This window comes from Oryza glaberrima, chromosome 8 (genome assembly GCF_000147395.1).
Source record: "Oryza glaberrima chromosome 8, OglaRS2, whole genome shotgun sequence".
NCBI classification, from domain to species: Eukaryota; Viridiplantae; Streptophyta; class Magnoliopsida; order Poales; family Poaceae; genus Oryza; species Oryza glaberrima.
In genome coordinates, this window is record NC_068333.1 from 24,043,531 (window position 1) to 24,068,589 (window position 25,059).

The 25,059-nt window shown below is 41.9% G+C and overlaps 4 protein-coding genes and 1 long non-coding RNA gene across 7 annotated transcripts; 3 read left to right on the top strand and 2 right to left on the bottom strand.

Moving 5' to 3' along the window:
- Nucleotides 1-701: 701 nt before the first annotated feature.
- On the bottom strand, nt 702-3,612 carry LOC127782872 (uncharacterized). Its single transcript, XR_008019231.1, has 3 exons — nt 3,525-3,612; nt 1,499-2,632; nt 702-941 (listed from the first exon to the last, which is right to left on the bottom strand). It is a non-coding gene; the product is annotated as an uncharacterized LOC127782872 (long non-coding RNA).
- A 322-nt stretch (nt 3,613-3,934) lies between these two features.
- Nucleotides 3,935-7,835, bottom strand: LOC127782459 (methionine aminopeptidase 2A-like). Of its 3 annotated transcripts, none has more exons than XM_052309649.1 (13): nt 7,685-7,835; nt 7,369-7,486; nt 6,730-6,865; nt 6,560-6,605; nt 6,377-6,484; nt 6,083-6,182; nt 5,844-5,989; nt 5,658-5,749; nt 5,450-5,544; nt 5,030-5,126; nt 4,797-4,940; nt 4,359-4,576; nt 3,935-4,260 (listed from the first exon to the last, which is right to left on the bottom strand). In XM_052309649.1, exons 2-13 carry the CDS (start codon nt 7,441-7,443, stop codon nt 4,150-4,152), a joined length of 1,368 nt encoding a protein of 455 aa, XP_052165609.1. In that variant the 5' UTR covers nt 7,444-7,486; nt 7,685-7,835; the 3' UTR covers nt 3,935-4,149. The 3 variants fall into 3 exon arrangements, with proteins under 3 accessions (XP_052165609.1, XP_052165611.1, XP_052165610.1); XM_052309651.1 differs by having other exon boundaries at nt 6,560-6,599; nt 7,612-7,835; XM_052309650.1 differs by having other exon boundaries at nt 7,612-7,835.
- A 192-nt stretch (nt 7,836-8,027) lies between these two features.
- Nucleotides 8,028-9,967, top strand: LOC127781902 (60S ribosomal protein L7-1). The gene is made up of 4 exons (XM_052308967.1): nt 8,028-8,413; nt 8,552-8,689; nt 8,803-8,905; nt 9,401-9,967. The coding sequence occupies exons 1-4, from the start codon at nt 8,124-8,126 to the stop codon at nt 9,614-9,616; spliced, it is 747 nt and encodes a 248-aa protein (XP_052164927.1). The 5' UTR covers nt 8,028-8,123; the 3' UTR covers nt 9,617-9,967.
- Nucleotide 9,968: 1 nt separating this feature from the next.
- On the top strand, nt 9,969-15,612 carry LOC127783147 (putative disease resistance protein RGA1). The gene is made up of 6 exons (XM_052310389.1): nt 9,969-9,977; nt 10,127-10,283; nt 10,452-10,639; nt 10,728-14,958; nt 15,277-15,345; nt 15,536-15,612. Exons 1-4 carry the CDS (start codon nt 9,969-9,971, stop codon nt 13,605-13,607), a joined length of 3,234 nt encoding a protein of 1,077 aa, XP_052166349.1. The 3' UTR covers nt 13,608-14,958; nt 15,277-15,345; nt 15,536-15,612.
- Nucleotides 15,613-16,826: 1,214 nt separating this feature from the next.
- On the top strand, nt 16,827-19,610 carry LOC127781901 (uncharacterized). The gene is made up of 7 exons (XM_052308966.1): nt 16,827-17,034; nt 17,275-17,344; nt 17,437-17,596; nt 17,843-17,924; nt 18,173-18,389; nt 18,567-18,631; nt 18,876-19,610. Exons 1-7 carry the CDS (start codon nt 16,957-16,959, stop codon nt 19,128-19,130), a joined length of 927 nt encoding a protein of 308 aa, XP_052164926.1. The 5' UTR covers nt 16,827-16,956; the 3' UTR covers nt 19,131-19,610.
- The last annotated feature ends 5,449 nt before the right edge of the window (nt 19,611-25,059 follow it).

A 25,059-nucleotide genomic window follows, 5' to 3' on the forward strand; every position in this document is an offset into this window, starting at 1 on the left:
GGGCGGATGAATGAGAGACTTGAATAGCTGCACGACTTGTTAACCCCATATGTCACTCTGTAACAACTCATTCTGTGAGATTTTAGCTTTCTTTTTATGTTTATAATGGTGGTGCATTGACTTATCGCGCTACCTTGACATTCCCTTTCTTACTCTTAATATACATCGGCGAGCTATTCGCCGGCCCAACGAAAAAAAACAGAGAAAGTTAGATTTCTCTCAATAGCCGATGTTTGCCTTAGATTATTGTTATGGATTATCTACTTAAATATATGAATAAATTAAATAGTTTTTAGAAATAAATTTAATAAATAGCTTAAAATAAGCAGTCTAAGTGAAGTACTTTTAAGAAAATATATTTTTAAAACATGGAGCAAAGTAATCCATTTCACAGTCCGGTAAATAAACTAAAAACACGGCCAAAGTAGCTTCAATTCTTCCAGTGAGAATCAAGGATTTAATAGCTACTTATATTATCCATGCATGATTCACAAGTTAAACAAAGAATCAAAGATGAAGCACTGTAGCCCGTCTATGAACCATGATTGAGATCCCAGAATATATGGCAGGGTGATACGTGACAGCAGCACAGGACGATTTTATATCGCATTTGATCACCTTTATCCCAGAAGGTACTTTGACAAAAAAAAAGCTTCATTCAGGTGCAATGTAAACTGTAAGAGAGAAATCTTATCCAGTAAGCAGTTTATTTCTAAAATAAGCTGAAAATCTGCTGGGTTAAAATAAGCTGAAAATCTGCATCACAGAACTGTGGCAAAAGACACCTTTTCTCCAAAGCGGAGATTACAGATCAAGAACAGGCAGGTCTAATTTGCTTAGGAGTCCAAAAGATTCAACACATTGCATGAACTGCTAACAGACAGAAACTTGGACACTAAAGATGTTGCCTTTGTGTCTTCAGATCTCCTGGATGCTCAAACCTGGACCAAGGAATGCAAAGTCATCAAATGCAAAACTTTGGTACATGAAAAAAAAAACTCTGCATTCACAAAACAAAACAGACAGCTCAAATAGCTTCTTGGTCAGAACAGTGAAGGACCATACAAAACGAGACAGAGAACAAAAGGTGACAGCCTTTTGTGTCTGAAACGACCATAGTCCACGTCCCTCAAAGCTCATAGCTACTGCCCATCACTGATGAACTTAAAAATTGAACTAGTTTTGACAAGCCACATGCATCATAAGAATTAAAAGGATGGCTTAAAGCTAAAACTAATTGCAAATCCATCTTAGGTCCAAACAATTTATCTTCATGGGGACATCCCAAATAACAAAGGTGAAATATCATAATATTTTATATTGTACAGTTGTCCCTCGGATCTCATAGCTATTATTGACCATCACTGATGATTCTTGATAATGGTTTTAGCCACAAGCCATCCAATTGTCAAAATGGTCAGACAGAAGGCTTGAAGCTAAAACCAGACACCAAACATCTTTGGACCAAAACTTTATCTTCGCTAGGGCATCAACTTACCAGACACTTTCTGTGAACCTGGTGGGAGAAATTGCTTCAACTTGTTTGCATTCTCAGCACCAAAGTCCTTGGATACTTCATTAAGATGTTGCCTTTGTATCTTTATACCTCTTGGACGCTCAGACATGGATCAATGAAAACAAAATTATCAGCTGCAGAAATTTATATAAAGAAAATCTCTACATCATTAAAAACATCTCTATTTAAAAAAAACAGAATTGACAGCTCAAATAGTTTCTTGATCTGCTAATAGTATTTTTTTTGGCTGAAAAAACCATAACCCATATCCCTCGGATCTCATAGCTATTGCCAATCACTGATGAACTTAAAAGCATAACCTAGTTTTAACCAAAAGCCACACACATCATATGAATTAGGAAGGATGGCTTGAAGCTAAAACTAATTGCAAATCCATCTTTGGTACAAAGTTTTTATCTTCCTTGGGGACAGCTCCAATAACACATCCAGTTCAAGAGAAACCAAGGATAACAAAGAACTGAGATACCAGAATGTGTTGACATCTCCAATAACACATCCAGTTCAATAGGAACCAAGGATAACAAAGAATTGAGATACCAGAATATGTTGTACTGTAGGGTTGTCCCTCAGATCTCATAGCTATTATTGGCCATCATTGATGATTCTTGATAATGGTTTTAGCCACAAGCCATCCGTGTCAAAATGGTATGACAGAGGGCTTGAAGCTAAAACCAGAGAATAATCATCTTTGGAGCAAAATTTTATCGTCACTGGGACATCAACCAACAGATATAAGCAATACCAGCATTATAAACAACAAACATATTGGAACAAAGCATCATGTTGCAGAGAAAGAATGCCCATCAGTAAGAAGAACAAAACTGTAAGCAAGATTTATACCAGCACAAACTACTCAGATACCCAAACAGAAATGAGATAGTGCTAAACAGAACTAGAGCCACTTTTTACAAACCTGGTGGGATAAATTGCTTCAACCTTTTTGCCTTCTCAGCTCGAAGGTGCAGAGGGTGTACATGTACTTGGAGCAGCCGACCTTGAACTTGAAAACATCTTTGCTCCTCTTGATGTTCACTGAACGAGCATCCTTCTTCTCACAGTGAGAAAGAAGTCCTTGATCTCACGAATCTGCTTTGGCTACGGAATCATAATAATTGTTTAGTTTAGAGTTTAGACACAGGATGACAGTAGATAACAAATTAATCGGCTCCATTCTAGCATCATATCACATTTGAAATTTACATGCACATCAATGAAACCACGCAAGCAGTAGCATGACGAAAATAAATGTTCCATGACAGGGATATTGGGAAAACATAACTAGTCCTGGTGAGCATACAGAAATCCTACCTACAAACTAGGTAAACGGGTGTAGATTACACAACCTGGAATTCATTTCCAGTCAATATACCACTTAACAATTGCTATATTACAGTAATCTGGGATGAACTAAACTTCAGAGCCTGATAAAATTATTACTTCCTCCGTTTTAAATTGTAAGACTTTCTAGCACTGCCCATATTCATATAGATGTTAATGAATCTAAAATATATGTCTAGATTCATTAACATCTATATAAATGCAGGCAGTGCTAGAAAGTCTTACATTATGAAACGGAGGGAGTAATAGAAAACGGAACACGGTAGCGATGGGCAACCACTGCAAGCAAAAACTACCAAGCACTCGTTCCTCAAATTGAACCTAGCAATAGAATAACAAGTGGCACATATCAACCAATTACAGATTTACAGGAAAGTTACGGAACATCATAAACTGAAGCAACAGCCAACTCAAAATCTCCTCCCACATTCCTGTCACCATAACGGAACAGAGTGCCACAGACAAAGCGGCATCTCCTCAGCAGCGTAATATCCAAGCTACATGCCGCACAAAGCAAGATCAAACGCAGCTCTCCTTCACACCATCCCGGATCTTGAGACCGATCTGGCATGAGTAACACCTACCCGCACTTTGGCGGTAGAAACCGGCTTCGCTAGGGAGAAGGGGAAGGATCAGAAGGAATAGTTACCATCTTCCACGCGAGTCCCTAGAGCCAACGGATGTTCCTCTCGCGCGGCCGCGGCGGCTGCGGCAGCGGCGACGACGAGGCGGCGGCGGCGGGGAGGGAAGACACACTTTATATTGAGCTGGTAACCCTTAGTTAAATGCGCGCGAGTTTTCGGAGATGCCCCCATCACTCGCTGCAGGTGGGCCTAGGCATAGAAGGGCTCCAATTAGATGGGCTAAGCTTTCGTTTATGGGCTTTAATATGGGCCTCCTCTTTCAAGCTTCTTCTCTTCTATTGTAAATTTGCAATTGCATTTTTCTCTGGAAACTCTATTACTTTTTGCCAACATATCAGAATTAGATGGTAATCCTACATACCAATAAACCAAAATACAACAGATTGGCACATTTCCAGCAAAATGAAGACTGTGCTTCGAAATAGTATCAAGCTTCCACTAAAAATTATTTAAAGAGTACCAACTGCCAAGTGGTAAGCAGCAGCAGCAACAAACGGTGCTTACTGCACATTATTTATCTTATGATAGTGATATCATATGATACATACAACAGTGTATACAGGTTTCCCAAAATAAAAAATGGCGAGCAATGATCTCACAAAACCAGTACAAGAGGGACAGCCATTGCAATCAGTAATCATCACCTCTGGATATGACTTCCTTGCAGGTTGGCCGGAGCAAAATGGTGTGTTCAGATTGTGACACATAGCTTCCCCTCACATCACACATTGGAGGACATGGCTGCCAACAATTAAAGCATACAACTATGAGCAACCACGAATATGGTTATGGCAAGACCTACAACAATATTGGAGTAGAGAATGGACTTCTATACATACCTCAACAATGCCAGCATCGCACAGATTTTTCAGTGCCATGAGGTACTTGGTCTCACCAAGCCGGTCCAGATACCTCCGGCAGAAGGCAAGTGTTCCGAAATTGTTGTTTATCGTCACAAGTAGTTGCTTAGCTTTTGCTGCCCTCAAAGGTACATGGCCAACATCAAAGTTCTTCATATAATGGCTGCATTCTAAGTCTTCCCTGACATATCCCTTTCCTGCAAACATTATGACAGACAGTAAGCATAAAATTCTTCAAGAACTTCAACATATAGAGGCCGGATTGATATACATTATTTAAAAAAAGATAATTTCAACACTTGAAAACTTCTACACTTTAGCCAAGGAGGGTCATATTAGTAGTTACTTGTTATATTTGATGCAAAACTGAATTTCAACTATTAGTAATGTGACAACCTAAGCTATAGATTGACATACCTGTAGATCCAAAAGTTTCAATGGCATAAAATTCCCCCTCCTCCATCTTTTTTTGTTCACCACCTTTCACAACTGGAACTGATTTCCCAAAATGGATTTGGTATGGCCCAATGCCGTGTCCATTGAGGTTCCGCACACTTTTTACTGCCGCATAGCAATAATTTAATTTGCGTTGTCAACTTATCACTTTACGTTACCAGTGTGAAATGGGAAAAAGATGCACTAGCACTTACCTTGGAATACTTTTCCATTAATTTCAACCTCATATGATTCCATGACTTCTTGAATTGCTGCGCCAACATCACATAGCCGTGCATCTATTCCAGCTTCCTAAAATGAAGGGAACAACCAAAACACTACTGAAGTACAATGGTAGATTCTATTACAATTTAGAGAAAATAAAACAATAGATTCATTATACATCCATCAAATCAGTAGTGAAGAACACCATGCAATAACTAGCCAAAAAAACTGTATAAATGCTACACAACAATTTGACTAACAGTTTAATGAACAACTATGAATGGATTCCGTTAAAACAAGCACTTAACAAGTCACATGACAAAGGTGTTTTCTTAAGGGGCCATTTCCAAGCCCATTGATTTGCTATATTGAGGGCTTCAGAAAATGCACAGAAAAGTGTAGAGAATTACCTTAACACCAGCATTTGTGGCATCTCTTGATGCTTGAAGCAATGGATCAAACATGGGATTGAATGCAACAGTGAATGCGCTATCAACTATGTACCCTGAGAAGAATTGAAATACCAAATTATTTTTGGCAATAGAAAAGGTGTGAGTTTATACTTTCAAGGACAAAGCCACAAAAAACTCTGTCGCGTATAAAAAACAATATACATACCATTTATATGTGTCCCAAAATCCAGCTTCATCACATCATCATATTGTAGTACAGTTTTATCACCACCATTTGGAGTCCAGTGAGCTGCAACACTAAGCATTGCATTTTTGTTTTCGTTAGTTTCATAAGGGAATGCAGAGTAAGGAACTTACGAAGTACTAAATGTAAAATACTGGAATACCGTACCAATTCAAGGAGCATCCTGTTGGAAAGGCAATACCAGCTTCCAATCCATTCTCCTTGATAAGTTTCCTGACCATGTTTTCCAAAGTTTCACATAGATCAATCATTAGCATCCCGGGCTTCAAAATGCTTCTCATATACTTCCGGACCTAGCAAACCACAACATATGTTTCAGAGTTGTAACATATAGAGCATATTCAAATGAATTCGCAAATATTCAAAGATATCAATAAATTTTAAACCTGTCTATGAACTTCTGCTGCCCGACGAACAGCATTGTACATTGGCTTTTGCAATCTTTCCAGTTCCCGCTTTTCTTCACTAGTTGTCCTCCATAAGTTACTGATGAGCAATAGCACAATTAATTTATGCAAACATATGCTCACTGTTATTACAGTCCATTGAATTTGCCATTAGGAATTTTTAGAGGTGAAAATGGCTAAGAAATTAGTGTGCCAGGTTTGCTATTATATACAAATTTTATGAGGATTGCGTCAAAAAAAAAACAAATTTTATGAGGATAAATGCATACTTACTCATCCTTATAGTGTTGGATCTCACCCTCAGGAAATTCTCCTGATGGGAAGAGTTCATCAACATGGATCGATGGAGGATCTGTCTGCTGAAGAGGTCCCTTCTTCTTTCTACAGAATAAATAAATTAAAGCATGGTTCTAAAAAGAAAAGGAACAGTAATGGCTTAATTTAACATAAACTTACTTCGCTTTGCTTTTCTTCTTTTTCTTCTTGGCAGCTATTACTGTTCCTTGCAATGAGATTATTTTAACTTGGAATGAGATTATTTAATAGCAAGTGCTAAAGAGAATTGCAAAAGCTTCAACTCTAGCTGAGGAACTCAGCAATAAGAGCTTGCAAGTCAGAGTTGTCACCTTGTGCTCCATCTTGAGATGGATAGTCCACTTCTGCATCATCATCATTTTCTGGTGGTGAGTACGGAGCTCCTTTGCTATCTGCAACTTTGCTTGCTTTTAATGAGGCCTCCTGTGTTTCAAAACTGACTTCCTCCTGCAGCCAAAGAAGTAATAATAATGTTAACTTAATAGAAAGTAAATTTATAGAAAGGCAATGAGCCAAGGACCAATGAAAAGATGGAAGCCATGAGAGGTTCAGCTATCCTAGAAACCAAATGTCATTTACTATTAGGTGGAGTATTGAAATCATACATATAGCTTTCAAACTCCTGGTATGGAAATGATACCTCTGATCTCTAACAAAAAAGATTAGCAAACAGGCCATTGGTAACAACTTACAAGGATATATTAAGGTAAACTATGAACATAACCAAACTAACAATATCAATAAATGAGAAAACACTGCAAACACTGAATAACAGGTTAATTCTAAACGGCATTCGCATCATTGTCTGGCACCCAATTTTCAAAAGTTACACATCTATTATCACGGTATCACCTATGGAACATGGTAGTGCAAAGCATGGTCAGCAGTATTGCTTAGTGCACAAAACAATTTAATTCACGCCAAAGATGAAACTAGTGCAGCACACCTACTTTGGTTTCTTGATTTTGTCCGATACATAAAGCCTCCATCTCCTTGGTTGCCACATCAACAGAACCGCGAACCATATTGCACGAATAAATTATCAAAATCCAATAAATTATTACAAGCCTGAATGACACAGCAAGAAGAACATAAGCATCAGTATTCAGTACACCCAAAATTCCAAGCACAACTAAATCACAGGACATCACCGAGTGCACTTATTCGCCATTCCACTCAGAAAATAAGCGCACCTTCTAGAATCAACACGAAAAGCTCGTGGCCATGGCGCGGCGGCGACCATAGACCACCCCTCACATGACATACCTTCCTTAGTACAGGCTAGAGGGGAGGTGGGGGGGGGGCGACTCGCGAGTTCGCCGGAAGAGCCGCCGGCGATCGCCCGCCGACTGAAGAGCAGGAGAGAGCGGCGGAGGCGTGGCTCGCCGCCGCTGCCTTTGAGTGAGTCGTCGTCTTGAGTCACGACGACTGTTCTTGTACGTGTCATCGCCGCCGACCCAACCTGACCGGCACTACAACTGGGCCACACCAACCAGCAAGAAAAGGCCCAACAGGCCCACTACAACTGGGCCACACATCATTAATGGGCCTAAACTTTCGTGAGCCCGGCCCAGTAAGAGATGAAAAGGCCATAATAAGACGGTGAGACCCAGACCCCGCCGATCCCCGAAACCCTTCTCCCTCGCGTCGTTCCGCCGCCGCCGCCGTCGTCCAGGGCGAAGCTTGCGTAGAGATAGCGGCGACGATGATGGCGGAGGAGGGGACGCAGCAGCTGCCGTACGTGCGGGAGACGGTGCTGAAGAAGCGGAAGGTGAACGAGGACTGGGCGGTCAAGAACCGGGAGCGGAAGGCGGCCAAGAGGCAGCGCCGCCGCGACGACGGCAAGGGCGCCATCAAGAGGCCCGAGGACTTCGTCAGGGAGTTCCGCAACAAGGAGCTCGACTTCGTCCGGATGAAGACCCGCCTCAAGGTCCGCAAGCTCCCCCCCGCCGAGACCCTCAACTCCAAGCTCGTCTTCGCGATTCGCATCCCTGGGTCAGTATTATTACTGTATTTTAGCAGCAGTACAAGTGATGAGGAGTTCTTGTTTTTGTTTCTGCAAGGTTTGTCTCTTTTCATTGGTGATGATTGCGGTTCACAATTTTAACAATTTTGTTTGTGTGTAATCTGCAGCACAATGGACTTGCATCCACACATGAGGAGGATTTTGCGCAAGCTGCGGCTGACGCAGGTCCTCACCGGCGTGTTCCTCAAGGCCACTGACGCTACTATGAAGAGGCTTCTTGTTGTGGAGCCGTTTATCACTTATGGGTAACTGAACTCAAACATGCTTCTCTATTAACAGTTCTTTTGTACAAAAACATATTGATTTGTCCATCTGTAGCTTGCAGTGCTGAAATTTTATTTATTGTTGTGTAATATAGGTTCCCAAATTTGAAGAATGTGAAGGATCTTATTTACAAGAAGGGCCGTGGGTTCCTGGACAAGGAACCTTTCCCTCTTACCAGCAATGATCTCATTGAGAAGGTATTGTTTTGTTACACCTTATAAAACTTGAGGTTGCACGGCATTAGTAAATTTGTCTACAACAGGCTATTTTGCAATGAGCATGGGAATTGGGCTGGCTTATTTTGGAGATATAGTTTATATAATACCACTAGGTGTAGCGCTGTCTGAAACCTGATTCTTTAATCTCGGCTAATAGTTTTGTTGGGTTCTGGACCTCAAATTTGGCATGCTACAATACTTCATTTAGGATCAATTCCATTGTTGCATGCACTGCTTTGGTAGAGCTATTTCTGTCTCCTTCCACAAGTGTAAAAATCACTGTGGTTATGCTTTTTTTTTGTGTGTTGATTATCATCTCGGTTATGTATAATTTCCCAGACATAAGATACATTTTCATCAGTCTCTAAATAAAACAAAAGGATATTTGGTTTCAGTTTTCGATGTTGAAGACAATCTCATGGTTTGGTAATGCACACTGAAATATACCCATCTCTGCTTTTTTTCTGAAAACAGGCTCTGGGAGAATATGGCATCATATGTTTGGAAGATCTTGTGCATGAAATCGCATCAGTTGGCCCACACTTCAGAGAAGCTTCAAATTTCCTCATGCCCTTCAAGCTCAAGTGTCCAGAGAGGAGGTTGCAGATGAAGAAGAAACCCTTCAAGGATGGTGGTGACTCAGGGAACCGTGAAGATAAAATCAATGAATTAATTGAGAAGTTGAATTAGTGCAGAACCTATGCCCAGTCGTAATTCATGTGCAAGGGATGGATCCGTTATACCTTATCAGTTTTGTAATAGCCTAGCAGATTGTACCTTTATTTCTGAAAGCTTAATAGAGTGTTCATGCTCAGATTATGAAATAGCAGAATCTGTTTTCCTACCCGCCTTCTCGTTCTTAGTTTTGATGAAGTGATTCTACTGAATCTAGCTTTTGAGAACCTCTCTGACCAAGTAACTTGAGTTGGAAGGTACTACGGCATATTGTGATGAAAATGTTTCCGCCTTACTGAAACTTGTTGCTGATTATATCTGACCCAAGTGGTTTGAGATGTAAAGGTTCTCGTTATTGGGTATTCCCATGGAAATGGTTGGTTTCGTGCTCTGTTTTTTTTTGGGAGAATTCGTCATGTTTGTTTGGGATTTGTTCGTTGGAAGTATGTTTAGCAAATATTTCATCCAGACTTTGTCAAAATTTGGCCTTTGCTATTCTGAATTCTGATGCATTCGTCTCAACAGGATCATATTCGAAGCCCAGGATTTGCCGACTGCCGTGCCAGTTTGTTTCAGCAAAGTATGTTTTTGCTGATAAGAAAAGACGGCGAGGGCCGAGGAGATTTCAACGAAACTGCCAACCAAACTGGTGGATTCCACGACATGAATGCACTACGCAAAAGTTAGTCTTTTTTTTTTTTTGAGAAGGACGCAAAAGTAAGTCAAGTTGTAAATTTTCTCCATATTATACTCATACGGGCCAAACATGCCCACTTGAATTACGGACCAGAGTGCCCAGAGCGCTTCATGCTTTGCCTTTCATCTTCATTCATTCCACCGTGCTTTGCAGCTGAGAACGCAACATGGCGGAATCGCTTCCCGGTGGTGCGCGGGGTGGCTGGCAAGGCGGCGAACGCGCTCGTCCAGAGCGTCACGCGCGTGTGCGGCGTCGACGGCTACCGCTGCAAGCTGGAGCGCCAGCTTCTGGCCGTCCAGTGCAAGCTGGCCGATGCCGAGGCGAAGAGCGAGACTAAGGGTGTAAATGGGTCAGCCGCGAACCTACTAATAGGTCAAAATAAGCGGGCTCGCGGCTTATTTTAGCCTATAAGTGGGTTTCACTGGTTAGCCACTTACACCCCTAAGCGAGACCAACCCCGCCGTCAAGCGCTGGATGAAGGACCTCAAGGCTGTCGCCTACGAGGCCGACGACGTCCTCGACGACTTCGAGTACGAGGCTCTGCGCCGCGAGGTCAAGATCGGCGACTCCACCACCCGCAAGGTACTCGGCTACTTCACGCCGCACAGCCCACTCCTGTTCCGTGTTACCATGAGTAGGAAGCTGGGCGATGTCCTCAAGAAGATCAACGATCTGGTTGAAGAGATGAACAAGTTTAGCCTGATGGAGCACGCAGAGGCGCCACAGCTTCCTTATCGGCTAACACACTCGGGGCTGGACGAGTCAGCAGACATATTTGGGCGAGAGCATGACAAGGAGGTGTTGGTTAAACTGATGCTGGATCAGCATGATCAACAGAATTTCCAGGTTCTCCCCATCGTGGGGATGGGCGGTTTGGGCAAGACAACGCTTGCGAAGATGGTGTACAACGATCCGATTGTCCAGAAACATTTCCAACTGAAGATGTGGCACTGTGTTTCGGAGAACTTTGAACCTATTTCTATTGTGAAATCTATCATTGAGTTGGCTACAAATAGAAAATGTGACCTACCTGACTCAATTGAGTTGTTGCGAAGGCGACTTGAAGGAGTCATTGACAGGAAAAGGTTTCTACTTGTTCTTGATGATGTATGGAATGAGGACGACAACAAGTGGAATGAACACCTAAGGCCACTTCTGAATTCTGTCGGGGGTCTAGGGAGCATCATAGTCATCACAACTCGCAATCGGCGGGTGGCATCTATAATGGAAACCCTTCAACCCTATAAGCCAGCATGTCTAAGTGAAGATGAATCATGGGAATTGTTCTCGAAGAGAGCGTTTGGTAGAGACGTACAAGAGCAAGAAGATTTGGTCACCATTGGCAAATGTATTGTACATAAATGCAAGGGGCTGCCGCTTGCTCTGAAGACGATGGGCGGTCTAATGAGTTCCAAACACCAAGTCAAGGAATGGGAAGCCATCGCAAGAAGTAATATTGGTGATAGTGTCAAAGGAAAAGACGAAATCTTATCAATACTAAAATTGAGCTACAAACACTTGCCATCTGAAATGAAACAATGCTTCACCTTCTGTGCAATTTTCTGCAAGGACTATGAGATGGAGAAGGACATGTTGATCCAACTATGGATAGCAAATGGTTTTATTCAAGAAGAGGGCACAATTGAGTTGTCACAAAAAGGCGAGTTTGTTTTCAGTGAGTTGGTTTGGAGGTCATTTCTTCAAGATGTTAAAACAATATTATTCAGAAGCTTAGATTATGACTTTGTTGTATGTAAAATGCATGATTTAATGCATGACTTAGCAAAAGACGTTTCAAGTGAATGTGCAACTATAGAAGAACTGATTCAACAGAAAGCACCATCTGAAGATGTTTGGCATGTGCAAATATCAGAAGGTGAATTAAAACAAATCAGTGGATCATTCAAAGGTACAACATCTCTCCGCACTTTGTTGATGGAATTACCATTATACAGGGGTCTTGAAGTGTTGGAACTGAGGTCATTTTTCTTAGAAAGGTTAAAACTGAGGTCGTTGAGAGGACTGTGGTGTCACTGTAGGTACGATTCTTCTATTATCACTAGCCATCTCATAAATACGAAACACTTACGATATCTTGACCTTTCTAGGTCTAATATACATAGACTGCCAGATTCAATATGTGCATTGTATAACTTACAATCACTGAGGCTCAATGGCTGCAGCTATCTAGAATGTTTACCTGAAGGCATGGCAAATCTAAGGAAACTCAACCACCTTTATCTGTTGGGATGCGATAGATTAAAACGGATGCCCCCAAATTTTAGTCTACTGAACAATCTACTGACACTAACAACGTTTGTCGTGGACACCGATGCTGGCAGGGGAATTGAGGAGCTCAAACAGTTGAGATACCTTACCAATATGTTGGGGCTGTACAATTTGAGAAAAATAAAGAGTACATCAAACGCGAAAGAAGCCAATCTCCATCAGAAACAAGAGCTGAGTATATTACAATTATTTTGGGGCTGCATGTCATCCTACATGCCTGGAGACAAAGACAATAATGAGGAAGAAATGTTGGAATCTCTTAAACCTCACAGCAAGCTTAAAATTTTGGATTTATATGGTTATGGTGGAAGTAAAGCCTCAGTGTGGATGAGAGACCCTCAAATGTTCCGGTGCTTAAAAAGGCTCATTATTGAACGATGTCCAAGATGTAAGGACATTCCAACAGTGTGGCTATCAGCCTCTCTTGAGTATTTGTCCTTGTCTTATATGACTAGTTTGATCTCATTATGTAAGAACATTGATGGGAACACCCCAGTGCAGTTATTTCCAAAGTTGAAGGAGTTGATATTATTTGTTTTACCGAACTTGGAGAGGTGGGCAGAAAACAGTGAGGGGGAGAATAATGATGTGATCATTTTCCCGGAGCTTGAAAGCCTAGAATTGAAGAGTTGCATGAAAATTTCAAGTGTTCCGGAAAGCCCGGCTCTCAAAAGGCTGGAGGCTCTGGGGTGTTACAGCCTCTCAATTTTCTCACTTTCACATCTCACATCATTGTCTGACCTTTATTACAAAGCAGGTGATATTGACTCTATGAGGATGCCTTTGGACCCTTGTTGGGCTTCTCCCGTGAGCTTAGATGTTAGCTCACCAGCGAACATGATGGTGCCTCTAGAAGACAAGAAAAGCCGTAGACCCTTCGAAGCCCTACGGAGCTTGACTCTGCGTGGTTCTAACTGCTTCTTAGCAACGTGCAGTTTGTTTTTTGCCGGGACGGCCAAAGGTAGGCTGGCCAATTTCATTAAGATTGGGGGAAATAAAGTTTTAATTACAACGACATGAAGGATGTCGCGCCGGTCTCAAGCAAACTCAAGCCCGGAAAGAAAAGGAAAAAATGGGGCAAGTCCCGCCTCTAATCGGGATTACTCGCTAGCCTGGGAAAAAATCCCTACTGCCCTCCAAATTGCGATTTCCTCGTTGATGTCACCCGCTAGCCAGTCAACCGACTTGGCGATGTGTTGAAAGATCCTTGTATTTCGCTCTTTCCAGATAAGCCAACAAATTAGCATGAACAGACTATCGAAATCCGTCCTATACGTGTTCTGAAAACGCCGTCTTGTCGCGATCCACCAATCTGCAAGCGGCCTGCCATCTTCCGCAGGGATTGCAACGTTAATGTTGCACCAACGTCTCAGCTTGCACCAAACTGCCGCCGTATAATCACAGGACACAAGCAAATGATGGCAGTCTTCGTTCTCGCAACGTGCAGTTTGTCAAAAGTGCATCTTGGGCTCTGGGAGTGCTTTGCTTTTGTGAAGGATTTGACTGTCCATGGTTGTGATGATCTTGTGCAGTGGCCAATGGAGGAGCTCCGTTGCTTGATTTGCCTTCGACATCTGTCTTTTCGTGCATGTGGCAAGTTGGAGGGGAAGTGCAGATTATCGGATGAAGCCCTTCCGCTGCCCCAACTAGAGAGGTTTGAAGTATCGCATTGTGACAATTTACTGGACATACCCAAGATGCCGACGTCACTTGTGAATTTGGAAGTTTCACATTGCCGAAGTTTAGTGGCACTGCCTTCGCACCTGGGAAATCTGCCCAGACTCAGATCGCTTACTACGTATTGCATGGATATGCTGGAGATGCTGCCCGATGGGATGAATGGCTTCACAGCTCTTGAGGAATTGGAGATTTTTAACTGTTTACCGATAGAGAAGTTCCCTGAGGGTCTCGTTCGACGTCTCCCGGCCCTGAAATCCCTGATTATACGTGACTGCCCATTTTTGGTAAGACGCTTCCAAGAGGGTGGAGAGTATTTCGGCTTGGCACCGCATGTTAAACTGAGTCAACGACAGAAAGTACGCGGCATGATTCACTGATTCGTCATTTGCCAAATATTTCATCCAGAAGTGACTTAAATTTGTCAAACATTAGGCCATTGCTGCTGTTCTCAACTTTCTGATGCATTCGCTGGTATAGTTTGGAGTTTTTTGTCCCGTCCCTTCACTGCCTTGCCCCTCACAAGTCACCAACGAATCTCACCTCTCGCGGACTCGCCCCGCTCTGTCCTTGCTTCCCTCCTCCGCCGCGGTGTTCAGGGCTTCAGGCGGCGGAGGAGGCGGCGGGGTGGATGGCGCCGGTGTTCGAGAGGCTGACGGGGATCCGAGCACTCGCCGACTCCGCCCGCTTCAAGGTATGCCCCCTCTTTTCCCCCTCACCTATCCATCAAGTTAGCAACCGCCGACCTGCGCGGATTACTACTCGTTTTGCTCATTCAGTTGCGCTTGTGCTTGTGATTATTCCCCTAACCATTGATTACTCGTGCGTTTCCTAGTTATGGTAACTGCGAATCACGCGGTCGATTCAGGGGTGGATATGGAATTATTTGGGGGAAATTTCGGCTAGAAAATTTACGGGGAAAGTTGATTTCCCACCCAGCGCGTAGTACTAGCATTTACCACTAGCACTTCTTCTGCTCGTTTGATTAAAGCTGCATTTGTCTGGCTTGCAGGCGTGGTTCCTCGACCAGATTGGTGTTCTTCACCATGGGAATATGCCTTACCTGGTGCCATCCTTGCATGTATGTATCTTGGTACACACTGTATATAATTATATTCTCTAACTTATATATCCATTTCTCTTATTTTGTTCTACATCTGACTCAATGCACTGATTAAGTTATATTTGGTTGTTGCACTAGTGTTCAGTTTACTTTTTTTCCCCCTTCTCTGATGCGATGCACTGGTTGAGTTATATTTTGGTTGTTGCAGTGGGAAAGGGGCGAAGATGGTTATCGATTATGATCAGAATTAAAGTTGGCTTACCAGCAGTGATCTATTTAAGAAGGTATTTCTTTTGTTGCACCTTCTAAAAATTTATGTTAACCATGGAAATTTGGAACTTTCAATAACACATAGCTCTCAGTTTTTTTTTTTTTTTTTGCGTGGACTTATTTTGAAGGTCTAGTTTACAAAAAAAAAATTAATAAAAATAAAAATCACTAGGTGTAACAATGTCTGAAATCTGATTCTCTAATCTCAATTAATATTTTTGTTGGATTCAAGAGCTCAAATTTAAAATGCTACCAGGACTTCATTTAGGATCATCTTCATTGTCACCTGTTCGGTAGAGCAATTTTTGGTGTCCTGCCACAAGTATAAAAATCATAGTGGGTTATGCTTAAATTTTTGCATTGATAACCGTCTCGATCATTTGTAACTTCCCAGACATAAAGATGCAGTTTCTGTCTCCAAAGGAAAACAAAAAAAAGGATATTTGGTTTCCCTTTTTTTGGTGGAGTAAAGAAGATACTTCTAGCTGTTTCTCATGGTTTGGTAATGTACACTGTAACATCACCATCTGTACTTCACTGAAAACAGGCTCTAGGAGAACATGGCATCATATGTTTGGAAGATGAGCATGAAATCGCAACAGTCGGTCCACACTTCAGACAAGCTTCAAACTTCCTCATGCCCTTCAAGCTCAAGTGTCAAGAAGGAGGTTACAGATGGAGAAGAAACCCTACAAGGATGGTGGATTGGTGGTGATTTGGGAGACCGTGAAGATAAAATCAACGAATTAATTGATAAGTTAAATTAATGCAGAACATGCCCCAAATCGCCATTTGTGTGCAAGGGATGAATCCATTACCTTGTTAGCTTTGTAATAGCCTAGCCGATTGTACCTTTATTTCTGAAAGCGTACCTGAATGTTTGGGATCAGATTATGAAATAGCATAATCTGTTTTCAAACCTGCCTTCTTGTTCTTAGCTTTCAAGTGTTGTGCCGAAACTAGCTGCTGAGAACTTCTATTCTCTGACCAAGTGACTTGAGATGTGAAGGTTACAGTATATTGTGAATTTGCGACGAAAATGTTTCACATTACTGAAACTTGTGGATGATTATGTGTCTGACCAAGCGGTTCGAGATGTGAAGGTTTTGGATACATTCTAATGAAAATGGTTCATTGCGTACTCTATTTTTCCCAGAGAAACATGTGGCTCAATGTAAAATTTGCTTAAATTTTAAACCTCTGAATTAACAGTATGTAATACAGTACTACGTGTCTCCCACAGGTCACCAAAGGCAACGAACCTCACCCATTTCGGACTTCTACCCACTCTCCTCTCTCCCCTTCCCTCCCTCCTCCCTGCTGGGCTTCGGGCGGCGGCGGCGGCGGCGGTGGGGGTGGATGGCCTCCGCGGCATCGGCGCCGGCGTTCGAGAGGCTGGCCGGGATCCGGGCACTGGCGGAGTCCGGCCGCTTCAAGGTAATAGCCCCCACCACCATTAAGTAAGCAGCTTTGCGCGGAATTACTGCTGCTTTTGCTCAATCAGTAGGCCATTGATTATTCGTGGGATTCCCAGTTCTGGAACTGAATCACGCGGTCGATTCAGTTCTGGATAGGGAACGGGGGGAAATTTCGACTAGAAATTTATTCCTCTGCGCGTAGCATTTGCCACTACCACTGCTGCTCGTTCGTTTATATCTGCATTTGGCTGGCTTGCAGGCGTGGTTCCTCGATCAGTTTGGTGTTCTTCACGATGGGAAGAAGCCTTACCCTGGTGCCGTTCTCGCGTGTATGTTGGTATACAGACTGTATATTGTTCAGTTTATATTTTCCCCTTCGTTGATGCAATGCACTGATTTAGGTTCATTTTGGCTGTTGCAGTGGAGAAGCTCGCTGAGAAAGGGGCGAAGATGGTAATCATTAGCAATTCGTCGAGGAGGTCGTCTGTAACCATGGAGAAGCTAGAGAGCCTTGGTTTTGACCCATCCTGTTTCCTCGGGGCCATTACTAGCGGGGAACTCACACATCAGTACCTTCAGAAGTGAGCTTCTTGCTGTTGATATCTTCTGCTGACATAGGTTTCAGTGGAGCCCCCTTGAGGAATGTGGGGTGCAATGCATATTATGATCAGAATTAAAGTTACCTTACCATATTACACTAAGCAAACAATGTTTCTGATACTAAGTAGAGTTCTTTATTTCGCTTAGTTGGAGATTACTCCTTACAGTGATATGTTTATATGAGGTAACTTGGTGTAGCTTACACTGAATTTCGAAATAATCTATAGGAGAGATGATCCTTGGTTTGCAGCTCTTGGAAGAAAGTGCGTCCATCTGACATGGGGTAATCGAGGCGCAATTTCTCTGGAGGTTTGTTGTTCCTGTTACATCTCTCTTCCTATTTCTCTCTTTCAAGCAGTATTAGCAATTTAGCATTAGAATTTGTTCGGGCTATGTTGCAATTGCAAACTTGCAATCCAATAGTAAGGCAGATCAACATATTTGAAGAATTAATATTGACAATGACAAACAAGAGATAAAAAATATTTTACAATTATTATTGATAGTATTTGCATTCAAAATGGACTTTATGAAATCAGTTTACTTTCTCCTATTAGGGCCTTGGTTTGCAAGTCGTGAGCAATGTCGAAGAGGCAGAGTTTATATTAGCCCATGGTACTGAGGCCCTGGGTCTACCTTCAGGGGATCCACTTCCCAAAAGTCTTGAGGAGCTTGAGCAGGTTCTAATGCTATGCCTAGAAAAGCGACTGCCAATGGTAGTAGCTAACCCTGATTATGTTACTGTTGAAGCACGAGATCTGCGAGTCATGCCTGGTATGTTACTTTGTTTCATATTTCATGATATTCTGATAATTTAGCAGATACCTAATAACAATCATTTTCCCCTGATGCATGGATCAGTTTAGTCATACTGTAACTACAGCTATACTGCTTTTCACTATGTCAACCATTTGTTGTAATATAACATAAATGGCCAATCTGTCCTTTTAGGCACTCTGGCAGCCAAATATGAGAGTCTTGGTGGTGAGGTGAAATGGATGGGGAAGCCTGATAAGGTATAGGACATGTATTTTTTTATATATATTACTGAATGGTTCAGCTACTTCAACATGTTGAAATGTCAGTCATGTGTTATGATGAGCCACAAGTTTGATAACCTATAGTTGTAACCATGTGTAATTATTTTTCTCTTGAATAACTTTCAGTTTTTTTCTGTGATTATCCTTCATGAATTTTAACATCTATCGGTAACATATCTAGTTCGGTTGCCTAAGTGCTAATCTGATATTGCTTTCTCAGGTGATCTATACATCAGCAATGTCCCTGGCAGGGGTTAATCCTCATGAATGTATCACAGTAGGTGATTCACTGCACCACGACATCAAAGGTGCAAACGCATCTAGAGTCGCTTCTGCATTCATTACTGGAGGGATTCATGCAACTGAACTTGGACTCAATGAGATTGGAGAAATCGCTGGAGAGGACACCATCGATTCATTGTGCCGCAAGCATGGCTCCTATCCCACCTATGTTTTGCCTTCATTTACATGGTAGAAACACGGTATACCTTTGGGTAAATGCATCATCTGTGTCTCAGAACATGGTGCAGAAACCGTCAATTCCAGCAAGGTCATGCAGTATAATCAGTAATTGTGCTCTTGAGGTACCTGCTACTGTGCTCAACGTTTCCCATTTTCCTGAGTTGTTGGCAAAGGTCAAAACTGAGACCAGCAGAGTTCAGGATGAGAATAGTCTTATTTCCTTGCTGGATATACAAGATGGTGTCAAACTTACATGTGTTTTTTATGATTTGTTTTGCAATGGTTCCTTCTCTGAACCATTTGGATTTCATAGACAGATTACTGAGAATTACTCATGTTAGAGTTAAACACGTTATGCTAATAAGATCACTTATCAGTGACACACCCCTTGTACATCAAATTTCATTGATGAATATTAAACGAGCAAACCATCAAACAACTGAAAAAATTTGTGTGTGTCTGCACCCTCTGTTACCCCTTTTTTCCATGCATGTTCCCGAATGATACTCCCTTTGTCCTAAAATATAACAAGATTTAGCTATGAATCTGGACAAATATATATTTGGGGCCGGAGGTAGTACATATTGTGCTACTGGTACATAATACTCTGAGCTAGCTTTAACAGCTGAGAATTCCTGAATTTTCCGTGTCATCTGAGTGTCGAATTTGAAATCGTTTGTCAAAATGAATAAATGATAGTTTTGTCTGTCATCTTGGGAAATGCCAGTTACCAGACTCCCTTGCAAGATTCAGTTGTGGAAAGGTTGGTTGGACTCATCAACATTACATAGCTTATATTACACTTAACTGGCAGCTCCGACGCCAACATTGCCGCGTTCGTCGCCAAGTACGGCGCAGTGATCATGATTTCATGATTTGGTTTGCTTGTGTTCAGGTTTCTGATTCTGTTTACTGATGTTTGGTTTAATTTGCAAGCATAGCATTGATGCTTAAGCTCTAGAGCTACAATGTCATTGTGTACCACATGCATTCAACCCAATCTACATTGCAATATAAAGTGATTGACATTATATATGAATCATTCGTTATCAGCTCAAGTATCAATCTCACATAGTAAGGTCTTTTTGAAACGCAGGGTAGGAAAAACATAGAAGTGTGAGACGGCATGTTTTGAACATAGATTCCAAACATTTTGACCAGACACGCTCCGACGAAACTTAAGAAAATCACTCATTTTCCCTTGTGAGTGCGGTGCCTAATGTCTCTCGATAAATATCAAAGGATTGGAATTGAGCACATGATACGAACTTTGGCTAAGATTAAGAACCTCTCTTAATAGTATGATAATCCTATGACTCTGTTTTCCACATCATAGAGATCCACAATTGCGTGAGATATTTAACAATTTGCCACTCTTACAAGTGGCAATTAAGGATTTGTCACTGGAGCCACATGTCATAGACACACGAGGACCCACATGTCATAAATTGTGAGTGACAAATCCTTAATTGCCACATCTTAAAAGTTGCAAAAATTTAAATGCCGGTGGAGGTTTTTTTCATCTCAAAAACTTTTCGGGACTATGACAATGCACTTTTACTTCATGAAACAATCAGATCTCTAATTACATTTCGTTAATCACTCAAAACCCACTTAGGGGCCAGATGCACTTGTAGGGTGTTCTAATGTTCCTAATTGTCTATTTTCAATCTTCACATATGCTAATTACATTCATAAAACTCTTATAAGTCCAAACACCATATTAAATCTAAATCTTCTAGTTATAAACAATGAGATATCTACTAACATAAATCAAGATATGATTAGTCATGAACTCATTGAGACATATTGATGTTTCAGATTTCATATCAGTGTGTGGTTATAGACGTGTCACACGAGGTGCTCGTAATATACTAAGATTTCCGGGTATATAGGAGGAACATTCTTTTAATGGATGAAAACGACCAAGATGTCGTGTAAACCAAATTACCATATGACCACATGCATATCAATAACTATTACCACTTAGTAACCTACTAATTAAAACCAAGGAAATTAATTGTTTCAGATTGCCTAATCAAAATGTCTACTACCTAATTGTATGGCAAGGGGCACATGCCCCCCCCCCCAAAAAAAAAAAACTAACACACAACTTTATACATAATTAATAGTACGATATCCTCAAAATGAGTTCACGAAGATCTTACAGAAGATCTTGCAGTTCACGAAGGATCAAGTATCATAAATTGTTCTTATATACTCCCTCTATCCCGTAATATAAAGCATGGTCAAAGTTGGCACGGTCTTCAAAACTAATTTTTAGCTTATAATTTCTCATATACAATAAAGTTTGTAGCAACAAGATTATATGAAAGTAAATTTAAATCACAATCTAATGATATAATTTTTAACAAATAAAATTCATTTCATATTATATTAAGTGTTGGTCAAATGATTTAAAGGTTGAATATTGAAATACGTGCACACGTTATATTATGGGATGGAGGAAGTATTTCTAATGTAGCTTAAGTGTTGACGTGAGAGATACAACTTCATAGGGAGCCAGGGACATTGGTCATTAGTGCAGCTGACACATGATATCAATGTTGTATTACTTCTCCTTGTTAATGAACTAAATCCACAACTTGCTCATACGAAAACATGAGATGTGTTATATAGTCTCTACTAGAGCTAGGACTTGGGCCATGCTGGGCTAGCACGGCCCGGCCCGTTGTGCTTCGTGCTAGAACGGGCCGTGCCGGGTCGTGCCAGGCCAAGGTGGAGAAGATAAGGCCCAAGCATGGCCCAAAGACATGTCGGGCCTCTTCGGGCCGTGTCAGCCCAAGCACGGCCTAGGATTACCTGAGGAGGAGCCGTGCCGTGCCTAGGGTTTTTGCCGGGGTCCGCACGGCCGCGTCGCGCCGCCGCCGCCTGCTTCCTGCTGCGCTGCCCGCGCCAGCCGTCGACACCGAGAGTCGCCGCCGTCGCCTGCTGCGTTACATGCTTTCCATAATTCCATGCATGCACCGTTGCAGTGAACAAGGACGCGGGTCATTAGCCATTTAAAAAGTTTAAAAACCACGAACAAAAATTTCATTGACTAATAGTGGATATACACGATACTAATCGCTAATGGTAAGTGATCCCAGAATTAATTAGCCAAGAAAATCATGCTTTCCATGCATGCACAGCTCTCTGAATTCTGAAAGATTGAAAGCACGGCTCATCAGTTACTGATCAGTATTCAGCGCGGCCGCCGGCTGAACGCGACTCCTCGCGGTCGCAGCCCATATATGAACGCGTCGGCTAAAGTCTGACCACGCATGCATGCTCAGCGGCTCGGCGCTCCTGCCTCCTGATCTCCTCGCGGAAGTCCCGAATTGCACGCGCTCCTGACTCCTCAGGCACTCGGCTTGGCTAGAGCTCGGGCTGGCCTTCGGGCCTTTTTCGTGTTGGGCCGGCCTTCGGGCCTTTTTCGTGCTGGGCCAGCCTTCGGGCCTTTTTTTCGTGCTGGGCTGGCCCCGCCCAGCGCGTGCCTCAACTTTGGCCCAGGCACGGCCCAACTACGGGCCGTGCCGGCTTGGCCCATAGCCGTGTCGTGCTTTCCCTCGTGCTGGGCCATCGTGCCGTGGGCTAGCCCGAGAAAGCACGGCCCAAGTCCCAGTTCTAGTCTCTACTACCATTATACTATACTAAGCACTATATATAGTATTACAAACTATGGACAATGGAGTAGCCAGCAAGATAATAAGTTCAAGACATAAAACTAAAGTACTAAACACAACAAGACAATTAGCATGGTGAAATTATGATTTGCTATAACTAATCACGACTAATCTATGACCGACTTTATGAATAACCAAGACTAATTGCACAACTTGCTTTTTGGTCAAGTCGTGGCCCTCTAGTCGTGTGACTTGACTGACTTTACGACTAGTATACGACTAACCGCGACTAGTTGAAATACTTTGCTAGTAGTGTGTGCACCAACTAAATGGTTAACAAACTCTAAAAAATGCTCATCCCAAAAGACAGTGACAGTCATGTCTAAGACTAACTAAATATACTCTGCATTTCTGGAAACTAATGTCCAATAGTCCAAGCTGAATGAATACAAGATCGATGAGGGGAAACTAGACAAAATTACACTGTAGACTAAGTAATAAGCAGCACTGGCTATGAACCTCCGTGACCAAAGCCATCTGTCACCTGGAGTGATATGGTTTGTATGCGTCTTATTCCAGTCTTCCAGCTTAAGAGCGGGTACAATAACTGGCTAATAGCCAACCTACATCTACATGGAAGAGAGAGAGTCCTGGAGAGAGAAGGTAGCCGGCGCTTGCATGAGAGCCGGCCAAGCGCAAGCGCCTAGGGTAGTGCTATAAGCCAGCTGCAAATATATTTTAAGGAGATAAATGATGAGAGAGAAGAGTAGCGGGCTACAAATTTATAGCCAGCTGTAGCACGGACTCCAAGACATAGTGTGTGTATGACAGGTGGGACCGGGTATTAATAGTGTAGTATATATCTATTGTACGAATGAGCTATTAGATTGGCTATAGATGAATTGGAGTTAGTAGTTGGCTATACTATTAAACTTGCTCTAATCTCTGTTGATTTTTACACGGCTGCATGTCATTATTCCAGTATGGTCCAATGGGAGTAAACCTGGCGGTCCTCACACACACACATAAAAAAATGATTCTGTGAAGATACTCTAAATGACGTGGATATAAATTGGCGCCGGTGCTTACTAGCTCCACTATTAAACCTGCTCTAACAAATAAAAATAACATTCACTAACAACGAGACTTTAGCCTCCTGAATTTGACTCCACTGATTCTGAATAAACGTTAATTATGTTCATCATCAGAGCTTTCCTTTCAAAAAAAAAAAGTTCATCGTCAGAACTAGGCCCATATTGGCATGTACTACTGTATAGTATATAGCTTTCTACTATTAGCATAAAACTTCATGCAACCCATCCATATATAGCTAACTGGTTACAGCAGATACGAAACTTGAGGTCCTTGTGAAGTTGTGATTATTACATTACACACATATATGAAAGAACTGAATGTATGAAGATGGAGTGAAGGACATTATTATTAGGTTAGAGGTAGCTATGATTCTGTTCCTGTTTGGGCCACAAGGCTTTCGGCCTAAAGCCCAAAGCACGCACGGGTACGCCCTAAGCCCAAAGCGTCACAAAGGTCAAGGGCCCAAACAAGCAGTTCAATGTTACGATGCTTTGGTAATGCTCTTTGTACTTATCTTATATTTTCAGAAATTTGCTCTTAGATTTAACATGTGTTATTAATCTTTGCACTATCAAAAATGATTTTGGTATTATCAGTTTTTTTAACGGTAGATACGCATCCCTGCAGTAGTGACAAGTGCTATATGGTTGTGCATTAGTTCAAGGAATCAGGATACATTATCGGTTGGGAAGCTAAAAATTTTGAGAAGCACCTGGTGCTAGTAAAAATCTGGAAAAGCTAGGAAAACAAGCTTCTAGCTTGTACTAGTTATTTTCTTAATTCTACAGCTATAGTTTTCCAGGATTTGAATGAAAACTAAATTGTTGAGGAGCTTTTATTCTTAAAGAAACTGTAATTGTCCGAAGTTACTTAATAGAGACCGACAACGTTGAGTGGTAAATAGTTAGTTAATTAAGTACGTTAAACACTGTTTATCTGTGTGTCATGCCTAACATACATATACCATTGCCCCCATCTCTTCAATTCCCATGTGCTTTGCGTGCTAAACTGCTTGTACGCTCGGCGCCGAAGAAACTTCCGAACCCAGGGTAGAATTGGGAAGAAGCAGTGGAATTCCATGGTGTAATAATTGGCCGCTAGCTTAGCTAGCTAGCTAGTGTAGATGCTGATGATGTGACGTGTCCTTAGAGATTAGTTAGGCATACGATGGAGGAGGAGAATTGTGTTTAGAACTCGTACTACTATGGATTAACGACCGGA

Excerpts from the sequence above, each read along its gene's own strand:
- LOC127781901 (XM_052308966.1), top strand. The coding sequence starts at position 16,957 with ATGGCCTCCGCGGCATCGGCGCCGGCGTTCGAGAGGCTGGCCGGGATC. Across the intron at positions 17,345-17,436 it reads CCCTGGTGCCGTTCTCGCGT|TGGAGAAGCTCGCTGAGAAA; the intron begins GTATGTTGGTAT and ends TGGCTGTTGCAG. Across the intron at positions 18,390-18,566 it reads AGATCTGCGAGTCATGCCTG|GCACTCTGGCAGCCAAATAT; the intron begins GTATGTTACTTT and ends CTGTCCTTTTAG.
- LOC127782459 (XM_052309650.1), bottom strand. The coding sequence starts at position 7,682 with ATGTCATGTGAGGGGTGGTCTATGGTCGCCGCCGCGCCATGGCCACGA. Across the intron at positions 6,485-6,559 it reads AAGAAGAAAAGCAAAGCGAA|AAAGAAGAAGGGACCTCTTC; the intron begins GTAAGTTTATGT and ends TTTATTCTGTAG. Across the intron at positions 4,261-4,358 it reads GCGATGCTGGCATTGTTGAG|CCATGTCCTCCAATGTGTGA; the intron begins GTATGTATAGAA and ends AATTGTTGGCAG.
- LOC127783147 (XM_052310389.1), top strand. Across the intron at positions 10,284-10,451 it reads CATGAATGCACTACGCAAAA|CTGAGAACGCAACATGGCGG; the intron begins GTTAGTCTTTTT and ends CGTGCTTTGCAG. Across the intron at positions 10,640-10,727 it reads CGAAGAGCGAGACTAAGGGT|CCACTTACACCCCTAAGCGA; the intron begins GTAAATGGGTCA and ends TTCACTGGTTAG.
- LOC127781902 (XM_052308967.1), top strand. The coding sequence starts at position 8,124 with ATGATGGCGGAGGAGGGGACGCAGCAGCTGCCGTACGTGCGGGAGACG. Across the intron at positions 8,414-8,551 it reads TTCGCGATTCGCATCCCTGG|CACAATGGACTTGCATCCAC; the intron begins GTCAGTATTATT and ends TGTAATCTGCAG. Across the intron at positions 8,906-9,400 it reads GCAATGATCTCATTGAGAAG|GCTCTGGGAGAATATGGCAT; the intron begins GTATTGTTTTGT and ends TTCTGAAAACAG.